Here is a 27,662-nt window from a genome sequence, read left to right as displayed (position 1 = left end):
AAATGTTCAAAAAAACAACTTATTGCCTTGTCCAGCTGTTTACTGACGTATAATATTCATGTTTTAATCACTATCGGCCTCTGTTAGAGTAATTGTTTCTAAATGATCACAAAAACTTTGTATTACATTGTGTTCCTGACAAGAAGACCAAAGGCTGTCTTTTGAAACCTACCAAGAGTAAGGCTCGTAAAACTCTACTGTGTAGGGGGGGAAGCAAGATGGTGTTCCTGTGTTCTTTCATGTATGCTAATCAACAGAACGATGTTGTTCTGGCCCAAAGACTTCAGAGCGGAGAGATGACAGGATCTGCCCAATTTCCAGACGAACTCTTTTTGAAGTATTTCACGAACTATTTTTGAACTATTTTATGGAACTCTTTTTGAACTATTTTACAAACTCTTTTTGAACTATTTAAGGAACTCTTTTTGAAGTATTTTACGAACTCTTTTTGAACTATTTTATGGAACTCTTTTTGAACTATTTTACAAACTCTTTTGGTACTTGACCTTGTGAAATTGAGAGGTTTATTATGTGCGTGATGATCGGGGCAATGGTGGAGGCAGAGTCCCTGAGAAATCTGGAGGGGATATTGTCAAGGCCGGTGGCCTTGTTTGGGGGGAGCGCGCTCAATTTTTTAAACACCTCATCAGCCGAGACCATTTTTAATTTGAAATCGTTGTTGGATACTCCTAGCTTTCTGTAGAAGGCTTTAATGTGTTCTACACCAAAGCGACCAGAGTGGTGGGACAGCTTGTTGACAAGAGTTGCGGCTATGCTGGTGAAAAAGGTGTTAAATCTGCTTGCTACCTCCATTTTGTCTGAAATGAGGGAGTCACCCTCCTTGATGTTGATGAGTCTGGTTTTAAGTTTCTAGCTGCAACCGGGAAGCTGCTTGTTGAGGATTTTCCAGAGCTCGCGTGGCTTATTTGTGTTTTCCTCTATTTTGTTGCTAATGTAAATTTTTTTTAAAAGGATTTAGTCAGGTTGGTTGTCTTATTTCTTAATTTATTGCATTGTTTTTTGAGAGTTGAAAGGAGTGATTTGAGGTTATTATTGGGTTGTTTATCTACTTCAGTTTTACACTTTTGGTATTCTGAGTATTTCTGTCTCTGTCTTTTATGGCAGCTAATAGGTCCAGTGTTTCCCATAAACTGCCAAGATACCTGTGGCGGTGGGGACGTGGCTATGGGCGTGGTCACCATGACATCATCGAGTAATTTCCATAATTTACTACAATGATATGATTTTCTCTAAAAAGGCTCAAAAAATGTATACTTACTAATTAATAATAACAGTTTTGTTTTAAATGTCCATCCATCCATCCATTTTACAATATAATTACAACACTTTGTGTACATATTTATATACAGATTTGAACAATAAGTTATTCACTGAAATATATTTATTAATTGTGGTTCTTACAAAAAATATATCTCATAAAATATAAAAGCTAAAATGTCTCTTAAAGCTCTGTCCCTTTAATTAGTGCATACTAAATAATTTAACTTTAGCCTACTACTACAAGCATATTATTTACCAGCAATATAAAGTGAAACAGAGGCAGAGGTGTCCTGCCACAGTCAGTAACAAATAAACAGAAAACAGTAGTGGTCAAATACAAATAAGGCAACAAGAGAAGTATCCTACACTTCTCTTTTGTAAAGTAAATCTGAACGGCCTATATGGGCATCTACATCTACTGTATGATTTTCCTGAGAAGCTGGACAGGACAAAAAATAAATAAATAAATAAAAAAATTTATTTGTGGCGGACGTAATTCTTTCGTGGCGGGCCGCCACAAATAAATGAATGTGTGGGAAACACTGAGGTCTGGATTCATCCATGGTTCAGAGCGGGAGCCATGTCATTTAGTATCTTTAGGAAGGCTGTTTTGAAGCGATCCCAAGCAACATCGACCAGGTTACTCGCTAGCACAGGGGACCAGTCCCACTCATCTCATTTTAAATTGAAATTATCACTGGAGTATTTTTTAAGGGATCTGGATTGGGCTGTTATGTAGCCATTGGCTTTGGATTTAACTATTTTGCGGGTGCAGAAGGTTAGATAGTGGTCGCTAAGACCACAGATCATGACCCCACTATTTTTTATTTTAACAGTATGAAGTTTTATCCAAGGTCATTAAAATAGTATTAATTGCATGGAGATATTTTGTATGTGATTTTTATTGTCACGTACCTACTTTTGTAAATAATACAAATATTGTCATTAATGTTAGTGGAATGAGAAGAAAATGTTGCACAAGAAGAATTATTATTACAGTTTTTGTGTCAATGTTGGCAACAAATGAATGAAACAAACGTGAATGTGACAGTCGACGTTCCGTGTGACTGAAATAGTATGAGGCGGTGACATGAGTATTTAAAAGACAAAAGCGTAGTTAATATCTGCACAAAAGAAGAATGAGTGTGTCTTACGCGCTCAGGACTCAGGAGTCCATGTTAGCTCCTTGCGTCCTCGTCTTGTCCGCCATGTCCGCTGCCATGTCCGCCATGCGCTGCTAGCCCGGGCTTTTTTTTGGTGCCTTTCCAAAACAAGTCCGTGTGAAACACACGCTATTGACGTGCTCTACTTCCGACAGCCTCAATGCTTTTTGTTCACATTTTTAAAAATATCATGAGCATTTTCCGTAGTTGATAAATAACTATAAGTGTGCTTGTTTCTCACAAAAGTTATTAAAACATTATTTAGGTGTGGAAGACATACTCGTCGTGGTTGTACTTGTTTCACCCGGAGTTATATGACTGACGGACCGGATACGGACTCCACCGACCTCTGTGTTTGTCATTCTGTGCTGTTTGGGTGTTTTTGTGAGCCAGGGAGCTCTTTTAGACATCTTTTAGACACATTTCTGTGTTCATGGATGTTGTTGGAATAAGAAGATGACTTCCAGAGGGACGCCGAGTCGCTTCCTGAAAAGTGTTCTTCAAAACGGCGTGGGACGCTACGTTTGTCAGCTCAAGCGCGTCTGCATCCTTTTCTCCAAGAAGGGACAAAGTTCCTTAGGTGTCAGGTAAATTACTTCTTTATTCGTATTTAATTATTATTTTATGTCAGGTAATTTACTTCTTTATTCGTATTTAATTATTTTTTTATGTCAGGTAAATTACTTCTTTATTCGTATTTAATTATTATTTTATGTCAGGTAAATTACTTCTTTATTTATTTGTATTTAACTTATTTATTTGTATTTAATTATTATTTTATGTCAGGTAAATAACTTTTTTATTTATATTTATTATTTTATGCCAGGTAAATTACTTCTTTATTTATTTGTATTTAACTTATTTATTTGTATTTAATTATTATTTTATGTCAGGTAAATTACTTCTTAATTTTTTTGTATTTAATGTTTTATGTCAGGTAAATAACTTATTTATTTGAATTTAATTGTTATTTTATGTCAGGTAAATAACTTCTTCATTTGTATTTATTATTTTATGTCAGGTAAATTACTTCTTTATTTATTTGTATTTATTATTTTATGTCAGGTAAATAACTTATTTATTTGTATTTAATGTTTTATGTCAGGTAAATTACTTCTTTATTTGTATTTAATCTTTTATTATTTTATGTCAGGTAAATTAACAAAAATTTGAATTGAATGTTTTATTATTTTATGTCAGGTAAATAAAAAACGTATTTATTTGTATTCAATGTGTTTATATTTGATGTCAGGTGAACCGTCAGATATATTAACAACTTCTTTCTTTTCACCCAACATTTTATTATGTTATGTCAGGTTTAAAACAAAAACTTGCTTCTTTTCTTTCTATATTTTATTATTTTATGTCAGGTAAAAACAATTTGTTTCATTTTATTATTTTATGTCAGGTAAACAACAACAACTTGTTTCTTTTCTTTCAACATTTTATTATTTTATGTCAGGTAAACAACAACTAGTTTCATTTATGAAACATTTTATAATTTTATATCAGGTAAATAAACAATAACCTGTTTCTTTTCTTTCAAAAAGTTATTGTTTTGTGTGAGTAAAACAACAAGAACTTAAAGAGGATGTCGTTGTGGCTTGTGCAGCCCTTTGAGACACTTGTGATTCAGGGCTATATTAATAAACTTTGATTGATTGATTATTTATATTCTTTAAATATTTTATGATTATTTCTATTCTTTCAGTATTTTATTATTTAATGTCAGGTAAACAACAACAACTTGTTTCATTTTATGAAATATTTTATTATTTTATGTCAGGTAAATAAACAATAACCTATTTCTTTTCTTTCAAAATGTTACTGTTTTGTGTGAGTAAAACAAGAACTTATTTCTATTCTTTAAGTATTTTATTATTTTATGTCAGGTAAATAACTGTTTTTTCTTTAAATATTGTATTATTTTGTGTCAGGTGAACAACAACAACTTGTTTCATTTAATTAAATATTGTATTATTTTATGTCAGTTAAACCACAACTTGTTTATAGTCTTTCAATAATTTTACAGTTTTATGTCAGGTAAACAACCACTTGTTTATCTTTCATTTAATATTGTAATTTTATTCCATAACAAATTGATTATTATCATCCAATATTTTACTATTTTATGTCAGGTAAACAACAACTTGTTTCTTTTCATTCAATATTTCACCATGTTTGTTTTCCTGGCTGTCTGGTAAACTTTCTGTTTATTTTATTGTAATATTTAATTATTTCACGTTTGAGGCAAACAAGAAGTTGTTTTTGTTGGTGTGATATTTGACCATTGTTTGTTTGTTTGTACGCAGGGACTTCATTGAAGATGGCGTGGTGGATTATGCCAAGAAGAACCCTGGCACGGTGGTCTACGTGTCCCCTCAGCCATGTTTGAAACCCAGGATCATAGCAGAGTATTGTAAGTCCTCTTGATATCATTGTGATTATTGTATAGTTCATATAGAATATTGTAAGTCCTGTTGATATCATTGTGATTATTATTTAGTTCATATAGAATATTGTAAGTCCTGTTGATATCATTGTGTTTATTGTATAGTTCATATAGAATATTGTAAGTCCTCTTGATATCATTGTGATTATTGTATAGTTCATATAGAATATTGTAAGTCCTGTTGATATCATTGTGTTTATTATATAGTTCATATAGAATATTGTAAGTCCTCTTGATATCATTGTGATTATTATTTAGTTCATATAGAATATTGTAAGTCCTCTTGATATCATTGTGTTTATTATATAGTTCATATAGAATATTGTAAGTCCTCTTGATATCATTGTTTATTGTATAGTTCATATAGAATATTGTAAGTCCTGTTGATATCATTGTGTTTATTGTATAGTTCATATAGAATATTGTAAGTCCTGTTGATATCATTGTGTTTATTGTATAGTTCATACAGAATATTGTAAGTCCTGTTGATATCATTGTGTTTATTGTATAGTTCATATAGAATATTGTAAGTCCTGTTGATATCATTGTGTTTATTGTATAGTTCATATAGAATATTGTAAGTCCTGTTGATATCATTGTGTTTATTGTATAGTTCATACAGAATATTGTAAGTCCTGTTGATATCATTGTGATTATTGTATAGTTCATATAGAATATTGTAAGTCCTGTTGATATCATTGTGTTTATTATATAGTTCATATAGAATATTGTAAGTCCTGTTGATATCATTGTGATTATTGTATAGTTCATATAGAATATTGTAAGTCCTGTTGATATCATTGTGTTTATCAGTGTTTCCCACACATTCATTTATTTGTGGCGGCCCGCCACGAAAGAATTACGTCCGCCACAAATAGATTATAATTATTTTTATTTGTATTTATTTATTTTTTTTGTCCTGTCCAGCTTCTCAGGCAAATCATATAGTAGATGTAGATGTAGATGTAGATGCCCATATCAGCTGTTCACATTTACTTTACAAAAGAGAAGTGTAGGATACTTCTCTTGTTGCCTTACTTGTATTTTGACTTTTTTTTTTAAATTTTTTTTTTTTTTTAAATAATGTCCTGCCCAGCTTCTCGGGCAAATCATACAGTAGATGTAGATGCCCATATCGGCTGTTCACATTTACTTTACAAAAGAGAAGTGTAGGATACTTCTCTTGTTGCCTTATTTGTATTTGACCACTACTGTTTTCTGTTTATTTGTTACTGGCTGTGGCAGGACACCTCTGCCTCTGTTTCACTTTATGTTGCTGGTAAATAATATGCTTGTAGTAGTAGGCTAAAGTTAAATGATTTAGTATGCACTAATTAAAGGGGCAGAGCTTTAAGAGACATTTTAGCTTTTATATTTTATAAGATATATTTTTTGTAAGAACCACAATTAATAAATATATTTCAGTGAATAACTTATTGTTCAAATCTGTATATAAATATGTACATAAAGTGTTGTAATTATATTGTAAAATGGATGGATGGACGTTTAAAACAAAACTGTTATTATTAATTAGTAAGTATACATTTTTTGAGCCTTTTTAGAGAAAATCATATCATTGTAGTAAATTATGCAAATTACCCGATGATGTCATGGTGACCACGCCCATAGCCACGCCCCCACCGCCACAGGTATCTTGGCAGTTTATGGGAAACACTGAACATTGAACGTGTCCAGTAAACATTGAACATGTCCAGTAAACATTGAACATGTGTAGTAAACATTGAACACGTGTAGTAAACAGTGAACACGTGTGTGCTCCTCCAGTAAACATTGAACATGTGTAGTAAACATTGAACATGTGCAGTAAACAGTGAACACGTGTGTGCTCCTCCAGTAAACATTGAACATGTGTAGTAAACATTGAACACATGTGTGCTCCTCCAGTAAACATTGAACACGTGTAGTAAACAGTGAACACGTGTGTGCTCCTCCAGTAAACATTGAACATGTGTAGTAAACATTGAACACATGTGTGCTCCTCCAGTAAACATTGAACATGTGTAGTAAACATTGAACACATGTGTGCTCCTCCAGTAAACATTGAACATGTGTAGTAAACGTTGAACACGTGTGTGCTCCTCCAGTAAACATTGAACATGTGTAGTAAACATTGAACACATGTGTGCTCCTCCAGTAAACATTGAACATGTGTAGTAAACGTTGAACACGTGTGTGCTCCTCCAGTAAACATTGAACATGTGTAGTAAACATTGAACATGTGTAGTAAACATTGAACATGTGTGTGCTCCTCCAGTAAACATTGAACATGTGTAGTAAACATTGAACATGTGTAGTAAACAGTGAACACGTGTGTGCTCCTCCAGTAAACATTGAACATGTGTAGTAAACATTGAACATGTGTAGTAAACAGTGAACACATGTGTGCTCCTCCAGTAAACATTGAACATGTGTAGTAAACATTGAACACATGTGTGCTCCTCCAGTAAACATTGAACATGTGTAGTAAACATTGAACATGTGTAGTAAACATTGAACACATGTGTGCTCCTCCAGTAAACATTGAACATGTGTAGTAAACGTTGAACACGTGTGTGCTCCTCCAGTAAACATTGAACATGTGTAGTAAACATTGAACATGTGTAGTAAACATTGAACACATGTGTGCTCCTCCAGTAAACATTGAACATGTGTAGTAAACGTTGAACACGTGTGTGCTCCTCCAGTAAACATTGAACATGTGTAGTAAACATTGAACATGTGTAGTAAACGTTGAACACGTGTGTGCTCCTCCAGTAAACGGCAGTGTGAGGACAGAGACAGTGTCCACTAAAACCTCCTCACAGATCTCAGATCTGCTGACCAAGTTGACCAGCCAGTCGGGTCTGGATGTCATCCGCCTCCGCAAGCCCTTCCACACGGACACGCCCAGCATCCAGGGCCTGTGGCACCCCTTCACCAACCGCTTCGCCACCGCGCCGCCCAGCGTGACAACAAAGGAAGTGAAATAAAGGAAATGTTCTTGCTACTGTTTGTTCTTCTTTCTTTGCTCAACAAAGTTTTTACTGTGCTAACCACAATTGTCACGCTAATTGCTAGCTGGCACCTAGAGCAATAATCGCGAGCTGGAAACGTGTACGCTAATTGCTAGCCGAAGATTGCACATTGATTGCCAGCTGAAGCGCTAATCGCTAGCTGGAAACTCACATGCTAATTGTTAATTGGCTTTTTGCATGTTAATTAATAGCTAGAAACTGCTGCTAGAATTGCTAACTGCAAACTTGCAGGTTAACTGCTAGCTGACAACTAGTGTGCTAATCACTAGAAACAAAAACTAAACAAAACGCTAATCTCTAGCTGGACACTTGCCAATTAGTGTGCTAGGTGTGTATATGTATATATATATATACACACTATATATATACGTATATATATATATATATATGTATATATATATATATATATTCATATATATATATGTATGTATATATATATATATGTATACGTATATACTGTATATGTATACGTATATGTATATATATACACATATATATGTGTATATATATATATATATCAGTGACGTGCAGTCAGGGGAGGCGGGGCCTCACCTGCCATCATGGAAAGAAAAAAAATGTAAAAAGAAAAAAAAATAATTCAATTGTTATATGTATTCAGTGATTATACTATAAAGTTATTTTCCATTTAACTTCACCAGTTTTAGATTATTTTTATTCAAAATCGCTGAATTTTCACATTTGCCATTGAAATAAAAAAATTAAATAGTGAGAAGAGACGGTGCGGTGATCAGCAGCCAGTTGAGGCGTCACTCAGTTGTGCCTCACCATGGATTGCGCAATGACTGTGCAGTGAGACTGTATTGCTATATGAATTCTATTATACATTTCCATAGTGTAGTTAGCTGAGGTATATAATGTACAGTGTATTTTGTCAACAACTGTATGTGTGTCACCTATTTCTTGTGCTGAGCATTCATAAAACTGCTGCGAAGACACACTGTGGGAGGCTCGCAGTAATCCCGCCTCCTGGTGGTAGAGGGCGGTAGTGATCCCAGAGATCATTCTTGTGACTACTCGGCTGTACCTGTGTCGGTCCATCTGACATCTGGAGGACTGATATCGACATGATCGCATGTACCTGTGTCGGTCCATCTGACTTCTGGAGGAGTGATATCGACATGATCGCATGTACCTGTGTCGGTCCATCTGACTTCTGGAGGAGTGATACCGACATGATCGCATGTACCTGTGTCGGTCCACCTGACTTCTGGAGGACTGATATCGACATGATCGCATGTACCTGTGTCGGTCCATCTGACTTCTGGAGGAGTGATACCGACATGATCGCATGTACCTGTGTCGGTCCACCTGACTTCTGGAGGACTGATATCGACATGATCGCATGTACCTGTGTCGGTCCATCTGACTTCTGGAGGAGTGATACCGACATGATCGCATGTACCTGTGTCGGTCCATCTGACTTCTGGAGGAGTGATATCGACATGGGCACCTGGATCAGAACTTGCCAAAGTCCTTCACAGCCTCTAAGAAGTCTCACATTTAGACACTTTTCCAAAGATGCTAACTTGTGACAACACTTCTGCATCATCGGTCTATAAAGTGTTATAAGTACACCTCTGCGTGACGTTGTCTCTTATTAACGTTCAAGAAAACAAAAATAAATAACTTGACAAGCGTTGCTTCATAGTCCGTCACAGAAAAGACTTCAAGTGCATCAATTTGCCTGAAATAAAATCAAATAAATCCTTATTTCAACTAGAAACATTTTTGGAACCATTTATTAATGAGAAATGAAATATAAATAAATAAATAATATGCATTTAAATTGATCAGCAACATAAAAAAAACGTTCAACTACAAAACTGCGGCGCCCCTAAAGGGACATGGGGGGGGGAAACATTTTTTTATAATTTTTTTTTTTTTTTAAGACATGTATCGAGAAACTATATAACTTTTTATATAATTATAAAAAAAAAAAAGGTTTTCTTTTTTTAGACATGTATCTCGTGCGCAAGAGATACATGTAAATAAATATATACAAATTTTTTAGACATGTATCGAGAAACTATATAACTATAATTATTAAAAAAAATAATATTTTTTTTAGACATGTATCTCTTGCGCACGAGAAACTATCTTGTTTCTTTTTATAAATTATAAAACTTTTTTTTTTTAAAGTTTTTTGTTTTTTTAAACATGTATCTCTTGCGCACGAGAAACTATCTCGTGCGCAAAAGATACATGTAAAAAAAAAAAATATATATATATATATATATATTTTTTTTTAGACATGTATCAAGAAACTATAGCTTTTTATGATTATTAAAAAAAAAAAATTCTCTTTTTTTTAGACATGTATCTCGTGCGCAGGAGATACATGTAAAAAAAAAAAAATTTTTTTTAGACATGTATCGAGAAACTATAACTATAATTATAAAAAATAAAAAAATAATAATTTTTTAGACATGTATCTCTTGCGCTCGAGAAGCTATCTCGTGCACAAAAGATACATGTAAAAAAATAAATATATATATATAATTTTTTTTTTTTTTAGACATGTATCAAGGAACTATATAACTTTTTATATAATTATTAAAAAAAAACAAAAAACATTTCTCTTTTTTTTAGACATGTATCTCGTGCGCAGGAGATGCATGTAAAAAAAATAAAAAAAATTTAAGTTTTTTTAGTTTCTCGATACATGTCTAAAAAAAAAATTTTTTTTTTAAGACATGTATCGAGAAACTAAAACTATAATTATAAAAAATATATATTTTTTTTAGACATGTATCTCTTGCGCAAGAGATACATGTAAAAAAAAAGAAAAAAATTATAAAATTTTTTTTAGACATGTATCGAGAAACCATATAACTTTTTATATAATTATTAATTTTTTTATTTTTTTTAGACATGTATCTCGTGCGCAACAGATAGTTTCTTTTTATAAAATTATAAAAAATAAAATGTTTTTTTTAAACATGTATCTCTTGCGCACGAGTTTCTCGTGCGCAAAAGATACATGTTAAAAAAAAAAAAAATTATAATTTTTTTTTTTAGATATGTATCGAGAAACTATATAACTTTTTATATAATTTTTTTTTTTTAAATTAAATTTTTTTCTTTTTTTTTAGACATGTATCTCGTGCGCAGATACATGTAAAAAAAAAAAAGTATTTAAATTTTTTTAATAATTTTATAAAAAGTTTTTTGTGCGCACGAGATAAGTCTAAAAAAATTTTTTTTGAAATTATAACTTTTTTTTTTTAGACATGTATCGAGAAACTATAACTTGTTATATAATTATTAAAAAAAATTTTAAAATTAATTTTTTTTTTAGACATGTATCTCTTGCGCACGAGAGTTTCTCGTGCGCAGGAGATACATGTAAAAAAAAATAATAATTTTTTTTAGACATGTATCGAGAAACTATATAACTTTTTATATAATTATTAAAAAATTTTTTATAAATTATTATTTTTTATTTTTACAATGCGCATGAGAAACTTTCTCCTGCGCACGAGATAGTTTCTTTTTATAAAATGATTAAAAAAAAATTTAAAAATTGTTTTTTTTTAGACATGTATCTCTTGCGCACGAGATACATGTCTAAAAAAAACAAAAAACAATTATAAAAAAACACATTTCCCCTTTAGAGGCTCCGTACAAAACAAAAAGAACAAAACAATTTGTGCTGATTTGACAAATGAAAATGCAGAAATCAGCATGAATGGCACAACTTTATGATACTGATAAAGCACCCCGACCAACAACACCCGTGTTGTCAAACTCTAATGCAGGAATTCTCATCTTGTGGTACGTCAACAAATCAATGAAACATTCCAACACAGTGTGACTGTTCAAACTGTGTGTAAAAATATGAAGTATAAAACCTTGTTTTTAATGGATACTTAGGCCTACTGCGCTACTGTCTTTTAATGATGGTACTTGAAGTTTGGACAACCCTATTAGACCAGAAAAAGAAGACATTTAGTGTCCTAGTGACGGAGGTGGGCAGGAAGACCCAGGACACGTTGCCTCCCAGCTGGAACGCCTCAGGAAGTCTGGACTTCTGCTTAGGCTGCTGCCCCCGCCACACCATCTCGGATAAGTGGAAGAAGATGGAAAATATCTTCATCTTGATTACATCTCCTGAGGAGCAGAAGGACCGGATGTGGTTTTTGTCAGCGTGGATCTGAAGCGCGGCGTGTCCCCGGAGGGTTGTCGAGGGAAAGGTGAGCGTCCGCAGTCACTAGATGGCGCTCTCCCCGGGCTGCAGGTCCAGCTGCTTCCTCTGCTCCAGGATGCGGTTCAGTTCCTCGGTGAAGGAGCGGCAGAGCGGCGAGGCGCCGTCGCGGTCCAGCTGCCGCAGGAGCACGTAGCTGTTCCCGTTCATCTTGCGCAGGACGCCGGGCAGCGTGGCCGAGAGCCCGTTGATGTAGTCCATGTCGGGCAGCGGCGGCGGCGGCATGGGAAGAGGCGGGGCCGGGGGCGGCGACGACGCCTCCGGCAGGAAGCGCTCGCTGAAGTCCCCGAAGGCGGGCGCCGAGACGGAGCGGCGGCCGTTGCAGCGGCTGGAGATGGACGTCAGCTCGAAGAGGGAGCTCCTCTTGCTCTCCGTGGCCCCCAAGACCTGCAGGCCCCGCTCGGGGTACTTCCTGCGCCGGGTGCAGAAGGCCACGTACAGCAGGACCACGGACAGGACCAGGCACAGGCCGCCAAGGACCGCCACCAGGGAGACGTAGACCGCCTCCATGTGGCGGTACGTGCGCGGCGAGGGCCTGGCAGGCGGCGAGGGAGCGGCGGCGAGGACCGTGGTGGTGTCGGGAGCCGTCGCGGGTTCGGCGGCGTGCGTGGTCCCGGCGGGGAAGTTGGGGTCAGCGTGCACCGTCACGGTGTAGACGTAGACCAGGACGGACACGGAGTTCTCCACGGCGAAGCAGCGGTACGAGCCGCTCCGCCGCGCCCCTATGATGAGGAGGCCGTCCGTGCCCAGGCGGTAGTTCCCACCCGGGCGGTGGTCCCCACCCGGGCCTTGGAGCGCTCGGCCGTCCAGCGTCCAGCGGGCCGTGGCCAAGTTGGAGCGCAGCTCGCACTGCAGGAGGGCGTCGTCACCCGACATGATGGAGCGCCTCCGGTGGAGAACTGTGGACGACACCAGAGACACGTCACTAACACCAGAGACTCCAGTCCTGTAGGGGGCAGTCATGCACATGCAGGACTAGTGTTGCACTCCAGTCCTGTAGGGGGAAGTCATGCACATGCAGGACTAGTGTTGCACTCCAGTCCTGTAGGGGGCGGTCATGCACATGCAGGACTAGTGTTGCACTCCAGTCCTGTAGGGGGCGGTCATGCACATGCAGGACCAGTGTTGCACTCCAGTCCTGTAGGGGGCAGTCATGCACATGCAGGACTAGTGTTGCACTCCAGTCCTGTAGGGGGCGGTCATGCACATGCAGGACCAGTGTTGCACTCCAGTCCTGTAGGGGGCGGTCATGCACATGCAGGACTAGTGTTGCACTCCAGTCCTGTAGGGGGCGGTCATGCACATGCAGGACTAGTGTTGCACTCCAGTCCTGTAGGGGGCGGTCATGCACATGCAGGACTAGTGTTGCACTCCAGTCCTGTAGGGGGCGGTCATGCACATTCAGGACTAGTGTTGCACTCCAGTCCTGTAGGGGGCAGTCAGTGTTGCGCTCCGGTCCTGTAGGGGGCGGTCATGCACATGCAGGACTAGTGTTGCACTCTGGTCCTGTAGGGGGCGGTCATGCACATGCAGGACTAGTGTTGCACTCCAGTCCTGTAGGGGGCAGTCATGCACATGCAGGACTAGTGTTGCACTCCAGTCCTGTAGGGGGCGGTCATGCACATGCAGGACTAGTGTTGCACTCCAGTCCTGTAGGGGGCGGTCATGCACATGCAGGACCAGTGTTGCACTCCAGTCCTGTAGGGGGAAGTCATGCACATGCAGGACTAGTGTTGCACTCCAGTCCTGTAGGGGGCAGTCATGCACACGCAGGACAAGTGTTGCACTCCAGTCCTGTAGGGGGAAGTCATGCACATGCAGGACTAGTGTTGTGTTCCTACCGTTTCCAGAGTTGTCCTCACAGCCCCGGGTCCCCCTCAGGATGTCCTGGGTGAGGTTCCGCCCGGACTGCCACACCTCCACGCACTCCCGGCCGTCCCAGCCACAGAAGGGGTCCCTGGCCAAGACGCATTCGTAACAGGAAGTGTACCTGCGGCAGGTAGACATGGGGAGCTGCACCACACCTGAGTGGGAGCCCACGTAGATGTGACGCTGTGGACAACAACATCATCAGCAGCTGCCATGACTCGGGGACTAGTACTCAGTACTAGACTCGGGCACTAGTACTCAGTACTAGACTCGGTGACTAGTACTCAGTACTAGACCCGGGGACTAGTACTCAGTACTAGACCCGGGGACTAGTACTCAGTACTAGACTCGGGGACTAGTACTCAGTACTAGACCCGGGCACTAGTACTCAGTACTGGACTCGGTGACTAGTACTCAGTACTAGACCCGGGGACTAGTACTCAGTACTAGACTCGGGGACTAGTACTCAGTACTAGACTCGGGGACTAGTACTCAGTACTAGACCCGGGCACTAGTACTCAGTACTGGACTCGGTGACTAGTACTCAGTATTAGACTCTGGGACTAGTACTCAGTATTAGACTCGGGGCCTAGTACTCAGTGCTAGTCCTAGACTCGTGGACTAGTACTCAGTGCTAGTCCTAGACTCGGGGACTAGTACTCAGTGCTAGTCCTAGACTCGGGGACTAGTACTCAGTGCTTGACTCTGGGACTAGTACTCAGTACTAGACTCTGGGACTAGTACTCAGTACTAGACTCTGGGACTAGTACTCAGTACTAGACTCTGGGACTAGTACTCAGTACTAGACCCGGGCACTAGTACTCAGTACTAGACTCGGGCACTAGTACTCAGTACTAGACTCGGGCACTAGTACTCAGTACTAGACTCGGGCACTAGTACTCAGTACTAGACTCTGTGACTAGTACTCAGTACTAGACTCGGGCACTAGTACTCAGTACTAGACTCTGTGACTAGTACTCAGTACTAGACTCTGTGACTAGTACTCAGTACTAGACTCTGTGACTAGTACTCAGTACTAGACTCTGGAATTAGTACTCAGTACTAGACTCTGTGACTAGTACTCAGTACTAGTCTCAGGCACTAGTACTCAGTACTAGACTCGGGCACTAGTACTCAGTACTAGACTCGGGCACTAGTACTCAGTACTAGACTCTGTGACTAGTACTCAGTACTAGACTCTGGAACTAGTACTCAGTACTAGACTCGGGGACTAGTACTCACCAGGTTGGCAGACAGCACCAGACTCTGGAACTAGTACTCAGTACTAGACTCGGGGACTAGTACTCAGTACTAGACTCTGTGACTAGTACTCAGTACTAGACTCTGTGACTAGTACTCAGTACTAGACTCTGGAACTAGTACTCAGTACTAGACTCGGGGACTAGTACTCACCAGGTTGGCAGACAGCACCAGACTCTGGGACTAGTACTCAGTACTAGACTCTGGGACTAGTACTCACCAGGTTGGCAGACAGCACCAGACTCTGGGACTAGTACTCAGTACTAGACTCTGGGACTAGTACTCACCAGGTTGGCAGACAGCACCAGACTCTGGGACTAGTACTCAGTACTAGACTCTGGGACTAGTACTCACCAGGTTGGCAGACAGCACCAGACTCTGGGACTAGTACTCAGTACTAGACTCTGGGACTAGTACTCACCAGGTTGGCAGACAGCACCAGACTCTGGGACTAGTACTCACTACTAGACTCTGGGACTAGTACTCACCAGGTTGGCAGACAGCACCAGACTCTGGGACTAGTACTCACTACTAGACTCTGGGACTAGTACTCACCAGGTTGGCAGACAGCACCAGACTCTGGGACTAGTACTCAGTACTAGACTCTGGGACTAGTACTCACCAGGTTGGCAGACAGCACCAGACTCTGGGACTAGTACTCACTACTAGACTCTGGGACTAGTACTCACCAGGTTGGCAGACAGCACCAGACTCTGGGACTAGTACTCAGTACTAGACTCTGGGACTAGTACTCACCAGGTTGGCAGACAGCACCAGACTCTCCACAGGTTGTTGTTCAGCAAACATCTGCAGCTCCTCCATGATGTGCATCTGACCCCCGATGTCCACCGCTCTGTGCAGCCAGCCGTCATCTGGTGTGTGTGTGTGTGTGTGTGTGTGTGTGTGTGTGTGTGTGTGTGTGTGTGTGTGTGTGGGGGGGGGGGGTAAACAACACAACTAACATTACAACTAACAGCAAGTACATTCTGTATTTCCACCGATTGATACCGCGACTCAACACCACCAATGTTCAAGTGTTAATAAATGTTTAATAAAACTTTATTTTTATATATTCAAACAATGAGCTGATAATAATAATAATAATAATAATAATAATAATAATAACTGCACTGTGTCTTGTTGCATTAAAGGCCTACTGAAAGCCACTACTAGCGACCACGCAGTCTGATAGTTTATATATCAATGATGAAATCTTAACATTATAACACATGCCAATATGGCCGGGTTAACTTATAAAGTGACATTTTAAATTTGCCGCTAAACTTCCGGTTCGAAACGCCTCTGAGGATGACGTATGCGAGTGACGTAGCCCGGGGAACACGGGTATGCCTTCCATATTGAAGCCAATACGAAAAAGCTCTGTTTTCATTTTATAATTCCACAGTATTCTGGACATCTGTGTTCGTGAATCTGTTGCAATCATGTTCATTGCATTATGGAGAAGGAAGCTGAGCAAGCAAAGAAGAAAGTTGTCGGTGCGAAATGGACGTATTTTTCGAACGTAGTCAGCAACAACAGTACACAGCCGGCGCTTCTTTGTTTACATTCCCGAAAGATGCAGTCAAGATGGAAGAACTCGGATAACAGAGACTCTAACCAGGAGGACTTTTGACTTGGATACACAGACGCCTGTAGAGAACTGGGACAACACAGACTCTTACCAGGATTACTTTGATTTGGATGACAAAGACGCAGACGTGCTACTGTGAGTATGCAGCTTTGGCTTCTAAACATTTGATCGCTTGACCGTATGTGCGCAACTTTTTTTTGCGTATGTACGTAACTTTTTTAAAATATATAAGCTTTATGAACCTTGGGTTAGGTGAACGGTCTTTTGGGCTGAGTGATTGTGTGTGTTGATCAGGTGTTTGAATTGTATTGGCGTGTTCTATGGAGCTAGGAGCTAGCAGAGGAGCTAGGAGCTAGCATAACACGTACCGTACCGTACGTGCGCGTCACGTACGTAAATTTTTAAAAATATATAAGCTTTATGAACCTTGGGTTAGGTGAACGGTCTTTTGGGCTGTCTGATTGTGTGTGTTGATCAGGTGTTTGAATTGTATTGGCGTGTTCTATGGAGCTAGGAGCTAGCATAGGAGCTAGCAGAGGAGCTAGGAGCTAGCATAACAAACACGCAGGTGTTTTTATGCAGGATTAATTTGTGGCATATTAAATATAAGCCTGGTTGTGTTGTGGCTAATAGAGTATATATATGTCTTGTGTTTATTTACTGTTGTAGTCATTCCCAGCTGAATATCAGGTCCCACCCGCCTCTCACAGCATCTTCCCTATCTGAATAGCTTCAACTCCCCACTAGTCCTTCACTTGCACTTTACTCATTTAAAAATATTTCATCCTCGCTCAAATTAATGGGGAAATCGTTGCTTTCTCGGTCCGAATCTCTCTCACTTCATGCGGCCATCACTGTAAACAATAGGGAACTTTGCGTATATGTTCAACTGACTACGTCACGCTACTTCTGGTAGGGGCAAGCCTTTTTTTTATCAGATACCAAAAGTTGCAATCTTTATCGTCGTTGTTCTATACTAAATCCTTTCAGCAAAAATATGGCAATATCGCGAAATGATCAAGTATGACACATAGAATAGATCTGCTATCCCCGTTTAAATTTAAAAAATTCATTTCAGTAGGCCTTTAACATCTGAGTACCATTTGCAAGTATTGCATAGTACTAGGGTTGTCTCCATACCGGTACCAAAATGTATTCCGGTACTTTTCTAAATAAAGGGGAGCACAAAAAATGTCATTATTGTCTTTATTGTAACAACAAATGTTAGTGTACATGAAACATATGTTTATTATTGTCATTTAGTCCTTCAATAAAATAGTCAACTTGTCTTTTAGTAGGAAGTAAACAAACAAAGACTCCTAATTAGTATGCAGTAACATATTGTGTCATTTATACACCTATTATTTTGTACACATTATGAGGGACAAACTGTAAAAATTGATTATTAATCTACTTTACTGTCATTATCTGCTTATTTTCTGTTTGAACATGTTCTATCTACACTTCTGTTCAAATGTAATAATCACTTATTCTTCTCTTCTTTCATACTTGACACTAGTTTGGGATGATACCACACATTTAGGTATCGATCATGTCGATACCAAGTAGTTACAGGATCATACATTGGTCATATTCAAAGTCCTCATGTGTCCAGGGACATATTTACTGACTTTATAAACATAATATGAATTTTTTTAAAAAGGAAATACGATTTTGTGATGATAAAAAATATCGATGTAATCATAGTAGTATCGACTAGATACGCTCTTGTACTTGGTATCATTACAGTGGATGTCAGGTGTAGATCCACCCGTGGCGTTTGTTTACATTGTGACGCCGGTGAGCTATTGTATCCTCCTACGGTGTGTAGTGAAGCATGTTTAGCTATTCCTCGTCCTCCAGTGATAACGCTACTTGTAAGAAACATACTTTCTTTGTCGCCATGGAGACCAGGATTAGTGATTTAGAAAACACTGTGGATACAGGCCTGGCCCTAACCAATCTGGCGCCCTAGGCAAGATTTTAGGTGGCGCCCCCCCACATCGGCAGTGAAGTGTATATACTCACAAGAAACTGAATAGCTTTGTCTTTTACCTTTTTTTTTACTTAAAGAAAGCAAATTAACATATTATATGAGAATGTTATGTTATGATTATCTTTAACCGAATTACAGCAGTGCTCAAATTAAAAAACAGCATTCCCTCTCATGTGATATTGCTTAATTAACATTAATGATGTGCACTTTAACAACTAGGCTTACAACTATACCTAATATATAAATGGGTGGAAAAGTGACTATTACCTGCAGGGCAAACATTAGCTAACCAGAAGGCAATAACAATGTCAACAAAAAACACCTGCTTAAGAGATCTAATACAAATGTCCCTGAGGAATGTAAGGTGGGAGTACTGTGATTACATAACGTTACATTATTATTTTCCATAACAATTTAGCCCCCTCCACAATATTAACCCGACTTTAAAACAGAACTAGCTATTTATTGATTAGCAATTGCCGAATCATGTAACATTAGCTTAATGCTAAAAAGCCAAATTACTATCACATTCTGTAACAGACAAATAATTTCATGTAGGCTAACATTACCTCCCTGCTACCTCTGTCTTTTTCTCGTTTCTCCTCTTCTTTTCTCTTTTTTCTTCCCTGGGCACCTGACAGTTTTGGCCGTTTTGACATCTTGTATTTATTTTTTGATGTGGTAAGAGTCATGATACGGCAAGGGAGGGGGCGCACCGTGCGGGGGGGGGGGGCGGGGGGGGGGGGGATGGGCGTAATGTTGTAACAAATAATATTTCTATTAAATAGGCTTTACTTTGCATTTTAATTAACGTGGGATTATTTTTGTCTTTAGAAATAATAGTACCAACTTTTTTTTCTTTTTTTTTTTTCTCCAACATTTGTGGCACTGGCGTGGCGCCCCCTGATGGACGGCGCCCTTAGCATTTGCCTATATGGCCTATGCCACGGGCCGGCCCTGTGTGGATGGATGTTAGCCATGTCTTAAAGCATCTCTTCCTGACGTTGTTTCAGTGTTATAACTTCACCTTTATCTTGACTTTTTACACCAAAATGTGTCCATTCTCCCTTTTCTGTCTCCACACTGTGTTTGCTTGTAAGTACTCTGTGTGTGTGCGCTGCCCAACATGCTCCTATGCCGGTAAAAGCAGCAATGTCACCACGTGACGACACACCGTCATGCCCGTTAAGTAAAAAGGGGAATGGGTACTTTTTAGAGGCGGTATAGTACCGAATATGATTCATTAGTACTGCGGTACTATACTAGTACTGGTATACCATACATACATATATATTTTCTTCCCCCACAGTGCCACCTGGTGGCTGAGGTTGGACACTGCCTCCTTCAAGAGTAACATTTGAAAGAAGACTCACCAGTTCCCAAGAAGAGAAGGGTGTAGATGTTTCCATCCAGCGCCGGCTGCCGGTGCACGGCTATGCGCACGTAGTTGACGCTCCTCTTGAACAGGAGGGGGCGCTCCCCAACGGGGTGCACCTGGGTGGCCATGAGCGGGTGCCTCCTGGCGAAAGTCAGGGTGTTGTCCGGGAGGTCTCGAGAGGAGTTGATGCCCTTGGAGCGGTGCAGGTCTGTGATGCACTGGAGACAACACACATGTTACTATTATTATTACTATTATTATTATGTTGCTACAACTTACTGATCCAGGTCTTGGCTCGGGGACCTTCCCTGTGTACTCCCTCCACTTGGAGTCCTGCACCTCCATGTAGGGCCCCTCGAAGGCCCTCTGCACATCCGAGAAGGAATACTGGCAGACGGCGGAGGCTTTGATGTTCTTCCTGGAAGACAACATTTCATCCTTGAGGGACGTCCATGGACATGAAGAGAGTCCACCTCTCACCATTCCAGACCGAAGACGGCGTAGAAGAGGCTGCTGTGAGCGTCCGGGCCGTGCAGGACAAAGATGCCGCGCAGGACGTTGAGGTGCAGCTCGTACTCGGGGACTGAACACACCAAGCGGGCCTTGAGGAAGGAGGTCCACTTCCTCTGCAGAGTTCTCTGACCGCCCCAGTCCGTCTGCACACCACACACACACACACACACACACTGCATACTTAGTATCACTTACATACTTACTATCACTAACATTCTTAGTATCACTAACATTCTTAGTATCACTAACATACTTAGTATCACTTACATACTTAGTATCACTAACATACTTACTATCACTTACACACTTACTATCACTAACATACTTAGTATCACTAACATAGTATCACTAACATACTTAGTATCACTTACATACTTAGTATCACTAACATACTTACTATCACTAACATACTTAGTATCACTTACATACTTACTATCACCAACATAGTATCACTAATATTCTTAGTATCACTAACATACTTAGTATCACTTACATACTTAGTATCACTAACATACTTACTATCACTTACATACTTACTATCACTAACATACTTAGTATCACTAACATAGTATCACTAACATACTTAGTATCACTTACATACTTAGTATCACTAACATACTTACTATCACTAACATACTTACTATCACTAACATACTTAGTATCACTTACATACTTACTATCACCAACATAGTATCACTAACATTCTTAGTATCACTAACATACTTACTATCACTAACATAGTATCACTAACATAGTATCACTAACATTCTTAGTATCACTAACATACTTACTATCACTTACATACTTACTATCACTAACATACTTACTATCACTAACATAGTATCACTAACATAGTATCACTAACATTCTTAGTATCACTAACATACTTACTATCACTAACATAGTATCACTAACATTCTTAGTATCACTAACATAGTATCACTTACATAGTATCACTAACATTCTTAGTATCACTAGCATAGTATCACTAACATTCTTACTATCACTAACATAGTATCACTAACATTCTTAGTATCACTAACATAGTTAGTATCACTTAACATAGTATCACTAACATAGTATCACTAACATTTTTAGTATCACTAACATAGTATCACTAACATAGTATCACTAACATTCTTAGTATCACTAACATTAGTATCACTAACATATTTAGTATCACTAACATAGTATCACTAACATAGTTAGTATCACTAACATAGTATCACTAACATAGTTAGTATCACTAGCATAGTATCACTAACATAGTTAGTATCACTAACATAGTATCACTAGCATAGTATCACTAACATACTTAGTATCACAATAAATACAATAATCAGGATTTTTACTGAACATTTTGAACTATTCTAAGTTTTCTTCATTTTTTATTTAGTTATTTTCTATTTCATGCTATTATTCTTACTATTGTATGTTTATATATATATATATATATACTGTAATATATATATATACTGTACGTATATATATATATATACACACACACTTGTATATACACACACATATGTATACATATACACATACATATATACATATATACATATATATATATATATATATATATATATATATATATATATATATATATTACAGTATATATATATGGCCCAGACGTATATATGTGTACATATGAATTAATAATGAATATAATTGGTTTGAAGAAAATATAAAAGTTAGACTCCTACATTGTTTTTATTTCCGTGACGACCGACCCAAACTTTTGTAAATCCATCAGAAATACGAAGCAGCTAAAATGCAGCAAAACCAGAATAAGTGTGGAGAGTTTTACATTTGACCCATCATGCATTGCAGGGACTTGAACAGCTGCCATGTTTGACTTTTTATGGTGTTTGGATGTTCTTGTATCACATCCACACACTTTAGTCAGCCATCTTGTATCACATCCACACACTTCAGTCAGCCATCTTGTATCACATCCACACACTTCAGTCAGCCATCTTGTATCACATCCACACACTTCAGTCAGCCATCTTGTATCACATCCACACACTTCAGTCAGCCATCTTGTATCATATTCACACACTTCAGTCAGCCATCTTGTATCATATCCACACACTTCAGTCAGCCATCTTGTATCATATCCACACACTTTAGTCAGCAGCTTGTATCATATCCACACACTTTAGTCAGCCATCTTGTATCATATCCACACACTTTAGTCAGCCATCTTGTATCATATTCACACACTTCAGTCAGCCATCTTGTATCATATCCACACACTTCAGTCAGCCATCTTGTATCATATCCACACACTTCAGTCAGCCATCTTGTATCATATCCACACACTTTAGTCAGCAGCTTGTATCATATCCACACACTTTAGTCAGCCATCTTGTATCATATCCACACACTTTAGTCAGCCATCTTGTATCATATCCACACACTTTAGTCAGCCATCTTGTATCATATCCACACACTTTAGTCAGCCATCTTGTATCATATCCACACACTTTAGTCAGCCATCTTGTATCATATCCACACACTTTAGTCAGCCATCTTGTATCATATTCACACACTTCAGTCAGCCATCTTGTATCATATCCACACACTTTAGTCAGCCATCTTGTATCATATCCACACACTTCAGTCAGCCATCTTGTATCATATCCACACACTTCAGTCAGCAGCTTGTGTTGACTGAAGTGTGTTGTTTGGATTGGGTCATATCAGTGAATGCTGTGCTGTTCACACTTCAATGGTCATTGGCCTGCTTTACTGGCGACTCGTCCAGCTGCTAGTAATTGTCAGAGTGTCCAAACACCCGCAGGCCAGATTGCTTATCACACTCACAGTTGGACACCTCAGACTTATTGACATTTATCTGTGATCAATCAGGATTATATCAAACATGTGATGACTTCAATAATGTCATTGTTTGACAGCCCTATCTATATAAACCCCACAGATTGCATCTTTAGAAGACACTTGTCCCAAAGCTGGCTGCCATAAAGTGTGACAATGAGAGCGAGGATGTGACCTGTTTTCTCACGTCTGCCTAAAGCAGGTCACGCTGCAAACTAGTGGATGTGATCCTCATCTGGAAGCAGAGCAGCCATGTCTGCGCTCCACACTGGCCTCTATAACACTGGTCCACAACCACCGGGCCGTGGCCCGGTACCGGTCCGTGGCCCGGTACCGGTCCGTGGATCGATTGGTACCGGGCCGTGGCCGCACAAAAAATAAAATAAAAATAAAAATTTTACCGTATTTCCTTGATTTGCTGCCGGGAATATAGTATTCGCCTCCCTAGAATTACAGCCGGGTCAAACTCGTTTCGCAAAATAATTAGCGCATGCTTGGCACTTCCGCAGGGTCAAATATGAGTCATTAAATGACTCCCGCCTCCTGGTGGTAGAGGGCGCTAGTGATCCTTCTTGCGACTACCAGTACTGCAGAAGACCGGTGCTGCAGAAGAAGACAACAAGCAGCAAGCGTGAGCAGCGATCGTTTGCTTGCACTTTTACCACGGAGGATTACATATCTAAAACAAAACCGTTTTCTAAACTGGACTTTCAATCGAAGCAGGAGGTAATAATTAAAGGAAGATCTCCAGAGACTTTTAAAACTGAAGAAAGATAAGGAAGACTGCCTTTGATCAGAAGCAGCTGTACATGGACATCATTTATAAGTAAAGGTAAGAGCATAATAAAGTTTTTTTTAATTAAATGTGCTTTTCATGATAAGGTAAGCGCCGGAGTGAGAAGAGGTTTTAAAATAATTACCGCATGCTTGCCCATCCCGCATGCTTTTGGTAAGCGCAGGAGTGAGAAGAGGTTTTAAATTAATTAGCGCCCCGGCGGCTATTCAAGGAAATACGGTATATACATTTTATATCAATATAAATCAATACAGTCTGCAGGGATACAGTCCGTAAGCACACATGATTGTATTTCTTTATGACAAAAAAAATTATTACCCCCCCCCCACCCCCTCGCCCGGTCCGTGGGACAAATTTTCAAGCGTTGACCGGTCCGCAAGTACAAAAAGGTTGGGGACCACTGCTCTATAGCGTGTGTGTGTGTGTGTGTGTGTGTCAGTGTGGGGTTAGTTACTGAAAACCAGTAACTAGTTACAGTTACTATATTTCAAAAGTAACTCAGTTACTAACTCAGTTACTTACACCAAAAAGTAAGTAATTTAGTTACTTATTTTCTTCTTTTTTTTGTTGATCAGCGCTAGGAATGTTCAAAATGGGGTCCCAGGGACCCCATCGAGTCATAAAAATGGGGTCCTACAGTACATTTTTGGGGTCCCACTTTTTTGTAAGCGTTTTGAAAAAAAAAAGAAAAGATAAACGTATGCATTATGCTGTTTATATCTCACATTCTATATTGTGTTTTGGAAAAAGGTTGTCGTAAACGTTACTTCATTCATTAAAAAAGATAATACAAAAGAAAACAAATGTGTAGACATTTGTAAATGTATTCACTTATAACAGGGGTCGGCAACCCGCGGCTCCGGAGCCGCATGCGGCTCTTTGACCACTTGCCGACCCCCCTGATTTTCCCAGGAGATTTATGGATCTCAGTGCCTCTCCTAGATAACTCCCAGGGTAAATATAATCCTATTTTCACTCTAATTACTAAATTAAGGGCGTGCCCTAATTGTTCTCTATAGCATTTACAAACAGCGTGCCAGCCCGGCCACATGTTGTATATAGCTTTTACTTGCACACGTAGGATACAGCAAAGCATACTTAGTCATCAGCCACACAGCTTACACTGACGGTAGCCTTATAAAACAACTTTAACACTGTTACGTTACAAATATGCGCCACACTGTGAACCCACACCAAAAAAGAATGAAAAACACATTTCTGGAGAACATCCCACCGTAACACAACATAAACACAACACAACCAATACCCAGAATCCCATGCAGCCCTAACTCTTCCGGTCTAGATTATACACCCCCGCTACCACCAAACCCCCCACACATCAACCCCCCCCCCCCTCCGTGCGTCGGTTGAGCGGAAGAGTTAGTGCTGCATGGGATTCTGGGTATTTGTTGTGTTGTGTTTATGTTGTGTTACAGTGCAGATGTTCTCCAGAAATGTGTTTGTCATTCTTTTTTGGTGTGGGTTCAAAGTGTGGCGCATATTTGTAACGTAACAGTATTAAAGTTGTTTTATACGGCTACCGTCAGTGTAAGCTGTGTGGCTGCTGAGCTAGTACGCCTTGCTGGCACTTACGTGAGCAAGCTGAAGCTGCATTCTACATGTGGACGAGCGGGTACACTGTTTGGGCAGGCTGTAGAGGGCGCCAAAAGCAGTGCCATCACGCCCTGATATTCGGGAGTCTCCCGGAAATAATGAGAGGGTTGGCAAGAATGACGCTATCAAGCGCCATTCATTCAAAACTCGCGGGCCGCACTAACATCGGATTTCCATATTAAAGTGTGTGTCTGAGACCCCTGGTTAACATAGCACAAAGCAATTTAAGCTTTGTATGTAGTGTTTTTCATTTTTAAATTTTTATTGTGGCTCCCATTATTTTCTTTAATTTGTGAAACTTGCCAAAATGGCTCTTTGAGTGGTAAAGGTTGCCGACCCCTGACTTATAAACATTCATTCACTTTCTTCTTTCCTTCATGGATCTAAACTTTAGCACTGCTGCTAGTTTTTGTTACTTCATTTACACATTTTTATGCTTGAAAATGTTGCATTTAGGGCTACATTTTGTAGAATATATTTTGTTATTGATAACACAAAGCTAGCAGCAAATATTGATTGACTTATATTGTGTTGGTTTTGGTCGGTACAAAATGTATCAAAGTGGCCTTCAACGTTTATTTATGTGGCCCTCAGTGGAAGAAGTGTGGACACCATTACTGCTGTGATGACTAATAACAAAAGAGACACTAGTTTGCTGTCGAGAGCGAAGACGCTGATTGTCAGTGAAATGTGGCCAGCGGACAAAAAGAGGATGGGATGGAGGTGAAAAGGAGGGGGAGGATGGTGGCTCCAGTAGTCTGCCTGACAACAGTACACTTGCTCTTTGTTAACAAATATTTATTTTATTGACACTGACTTTATGTCACAGAATTTTTTGCGTTTGAATTTTATAAAGTGCAATTTTCTACACATCATATGATGCTGACAATTTCACTGAATAAAAATGTGTGTGTTTAAAAATTAATTGTGTTGAAATACAGTGTCTTAAAATTAATTGTGTGGAAATACAATGTTTTAAAATTAAGTGTGTTGAAATACAGTGTCTTAAAATTAAGTGTGTTGAAATACAGAGTTTTAAAATTAAGTGTGTTGAAATACAGTGTCTTAAAATCAATTGTGTTGAAATACAGTGTCTTAAAATTAATTGTGTTGAAATACAGTGTCTTAAAATTAATTGTTGAAATGCAGTGTCTTAAAATTAAGTGTGTTGAAATACAGTGTTTTAAAATCAATTGTGTTGAAATACAGTGTCTTAAAATTAATTGTGTTGAAATACAGTGACTTAAAATTAAGTGTGGAAATGCAGTGTCTTAAAATTAAGTGTGTTGAAATACAGTGTTTTAAAATTAATTGTGTTGAAATACAGTGTCTTAAAATAAATTGTGTTGAAATGCAGTGTCTTAAAATTAAGTGTGTTAAAATACAGTGTTTTAAAATTAAGTGTGTTTAAATACAGTGTCTTAAAATTAAGTGTGTTGAAATACAGTGTCTTAAAATTAAGTGTTTAAATACAGTGTCTTAAAATTAAGTGTGTTGAAATACAGTGTTTTAAAAATAATTGTGTTGAAAAACAGTGTTTTAAAATTAATTGTGTTGAAAAACAGTGTTTTAAAATTAAGTGTGTGGAAATACAGTGTCTTAAAATCAATTGTGTTGAAATACAGTGTCTTAAAATTAATTGTGT

At 38.9% G+C, this 27,662-nt stretch overlaps 3 protein-coding genes across 5 annotated transcripts in view; 1 reads left to right on the top strand and 2 right to left on the bottom strand.

Moving 5' to 3' along the window:
- Positions 1 to 2,581, bottom strand: part of twnk (twinkle mtDNA helicase) — a 49,417-nt gene extending 46,836 nt beyond the window's left edge. For all 3 annotated transcript variants that reach the window (XM_062057266.1, XM_062057267.1, XM_062057268.1), the window contains exon 1: positions 2,436 to 2,581. The gene's annotated coding sequence lies outside the window, so the exon portion shown is untranslated. The remainder of the gene's footprint in view (positions 1 to 2,435) is intronic.
- A 165-nt stretch (positions 2,582 to 2,746) lies between these two features.
- mrpl43 (mitochondrial ribosomal protein L43) lies at positions 2,747 to 7,904 on the top strand. Its single transcript, XM_062057276.1, has 3 exons — positions 2,747 to 3,031; positions 4,757 to 4,863; positions 7,672 to 7,904. The coding sequence occupies exons 1-3, from the start codon at positions 2,901 to 2,903 to the stop codon at positions 7,884 to 7,886; spliced, it is 453 nt and encodes a 150-aa protein (XP_061913260.1). The 5' UTR covers positions 2,747 to 2,900; the 3' UTR covers positions 7,887 to 7,904.
- Positions 7,905 to 11,548: 3,644 nt separating this feature from the next.
- The window catches only part of sema4gb (sema domain, immunoglobulin domain (Ig), transmembrane domain (TM) and short cytoplasmic domain, (semaphorin) 4Gb), a 55,481-nt gene continuing 39,367 nt past the window's right edge, over positions 11,549 to 27,662 (bottom strand). Inside the window, exons 9-14 of the mRNA XM_062057264.1 lie at positions 20,731 to 20,906; positions 20,530 to 20,668; positions 20,246 to 20,468; positions 16,042 to 16,157; positions 13,998 to 14,208; positions 11,549 to 13,055 (exon numbers count right to left, since the gene is read on the bottom strand). Of these exons, the coding sequence (XP_061913248.1) occupies positions 12,163 to 13,055; positions 13,998 to 14,208; positions 16,042 to 16,157; positions 20,246 to 20,468; positions 20,530 to 20,668; positions 20,731 to 20,906 (1,758 nt within the window). The 3' untranslated portion in view covers positions 11,549 to 12,162. The remainder of the gene's footprint in view (positions 13,056 to 13,997; positions 14,209 to 16,041; positions 16,158 to 20,245; positions 20,469 to 20,529; positions 20,669 to 20,730; positions 20,907 to 27,662) is intronic.

The sequence above is a fragment of the Entelurus aequoreus genome, linkage group LG08, assembly GCF_033978785.1.
Source record: "Entelurus aequoreus isolate RoL-2023_Sb linkage group LG08, RoL_Eaeq_v1.1, whole genome shotgun sequence".
NCBI classification, from domain to species: Eukaryota; Metazoa; Chordata; class Actinopteri; order Syngnathiformes; family Syngnathidae; genus Entelurus; species Entelurus aequoreus.
This window is presented reverse-complemented; position numbering and strand designations above follow the sequence as displayed.

Coding starts and splice junctions, on each gene's coding strand:
- mrpl43 (XM_062057276.1), top strand. CDS start 2,901: ATGACTTCCAGAGGGACGCCGAGTCGCTTCCTGAAAAGTGTTCTTCAA. Junction 3,032..4,756: donor CAAAGTTCCTTAGGTGTCAG/GTAAATTACTTC, acceptor GTTTGTACGCAG/GGACTTCATTGAAGATGGCG. Junction 4,864..7,671: donor CAGGATCATAGCAGAGTATT/GTAAGTCCTCTT, acceptor GTGCTCCTCCAG/TAAACGGCAGTGTGAGGACA.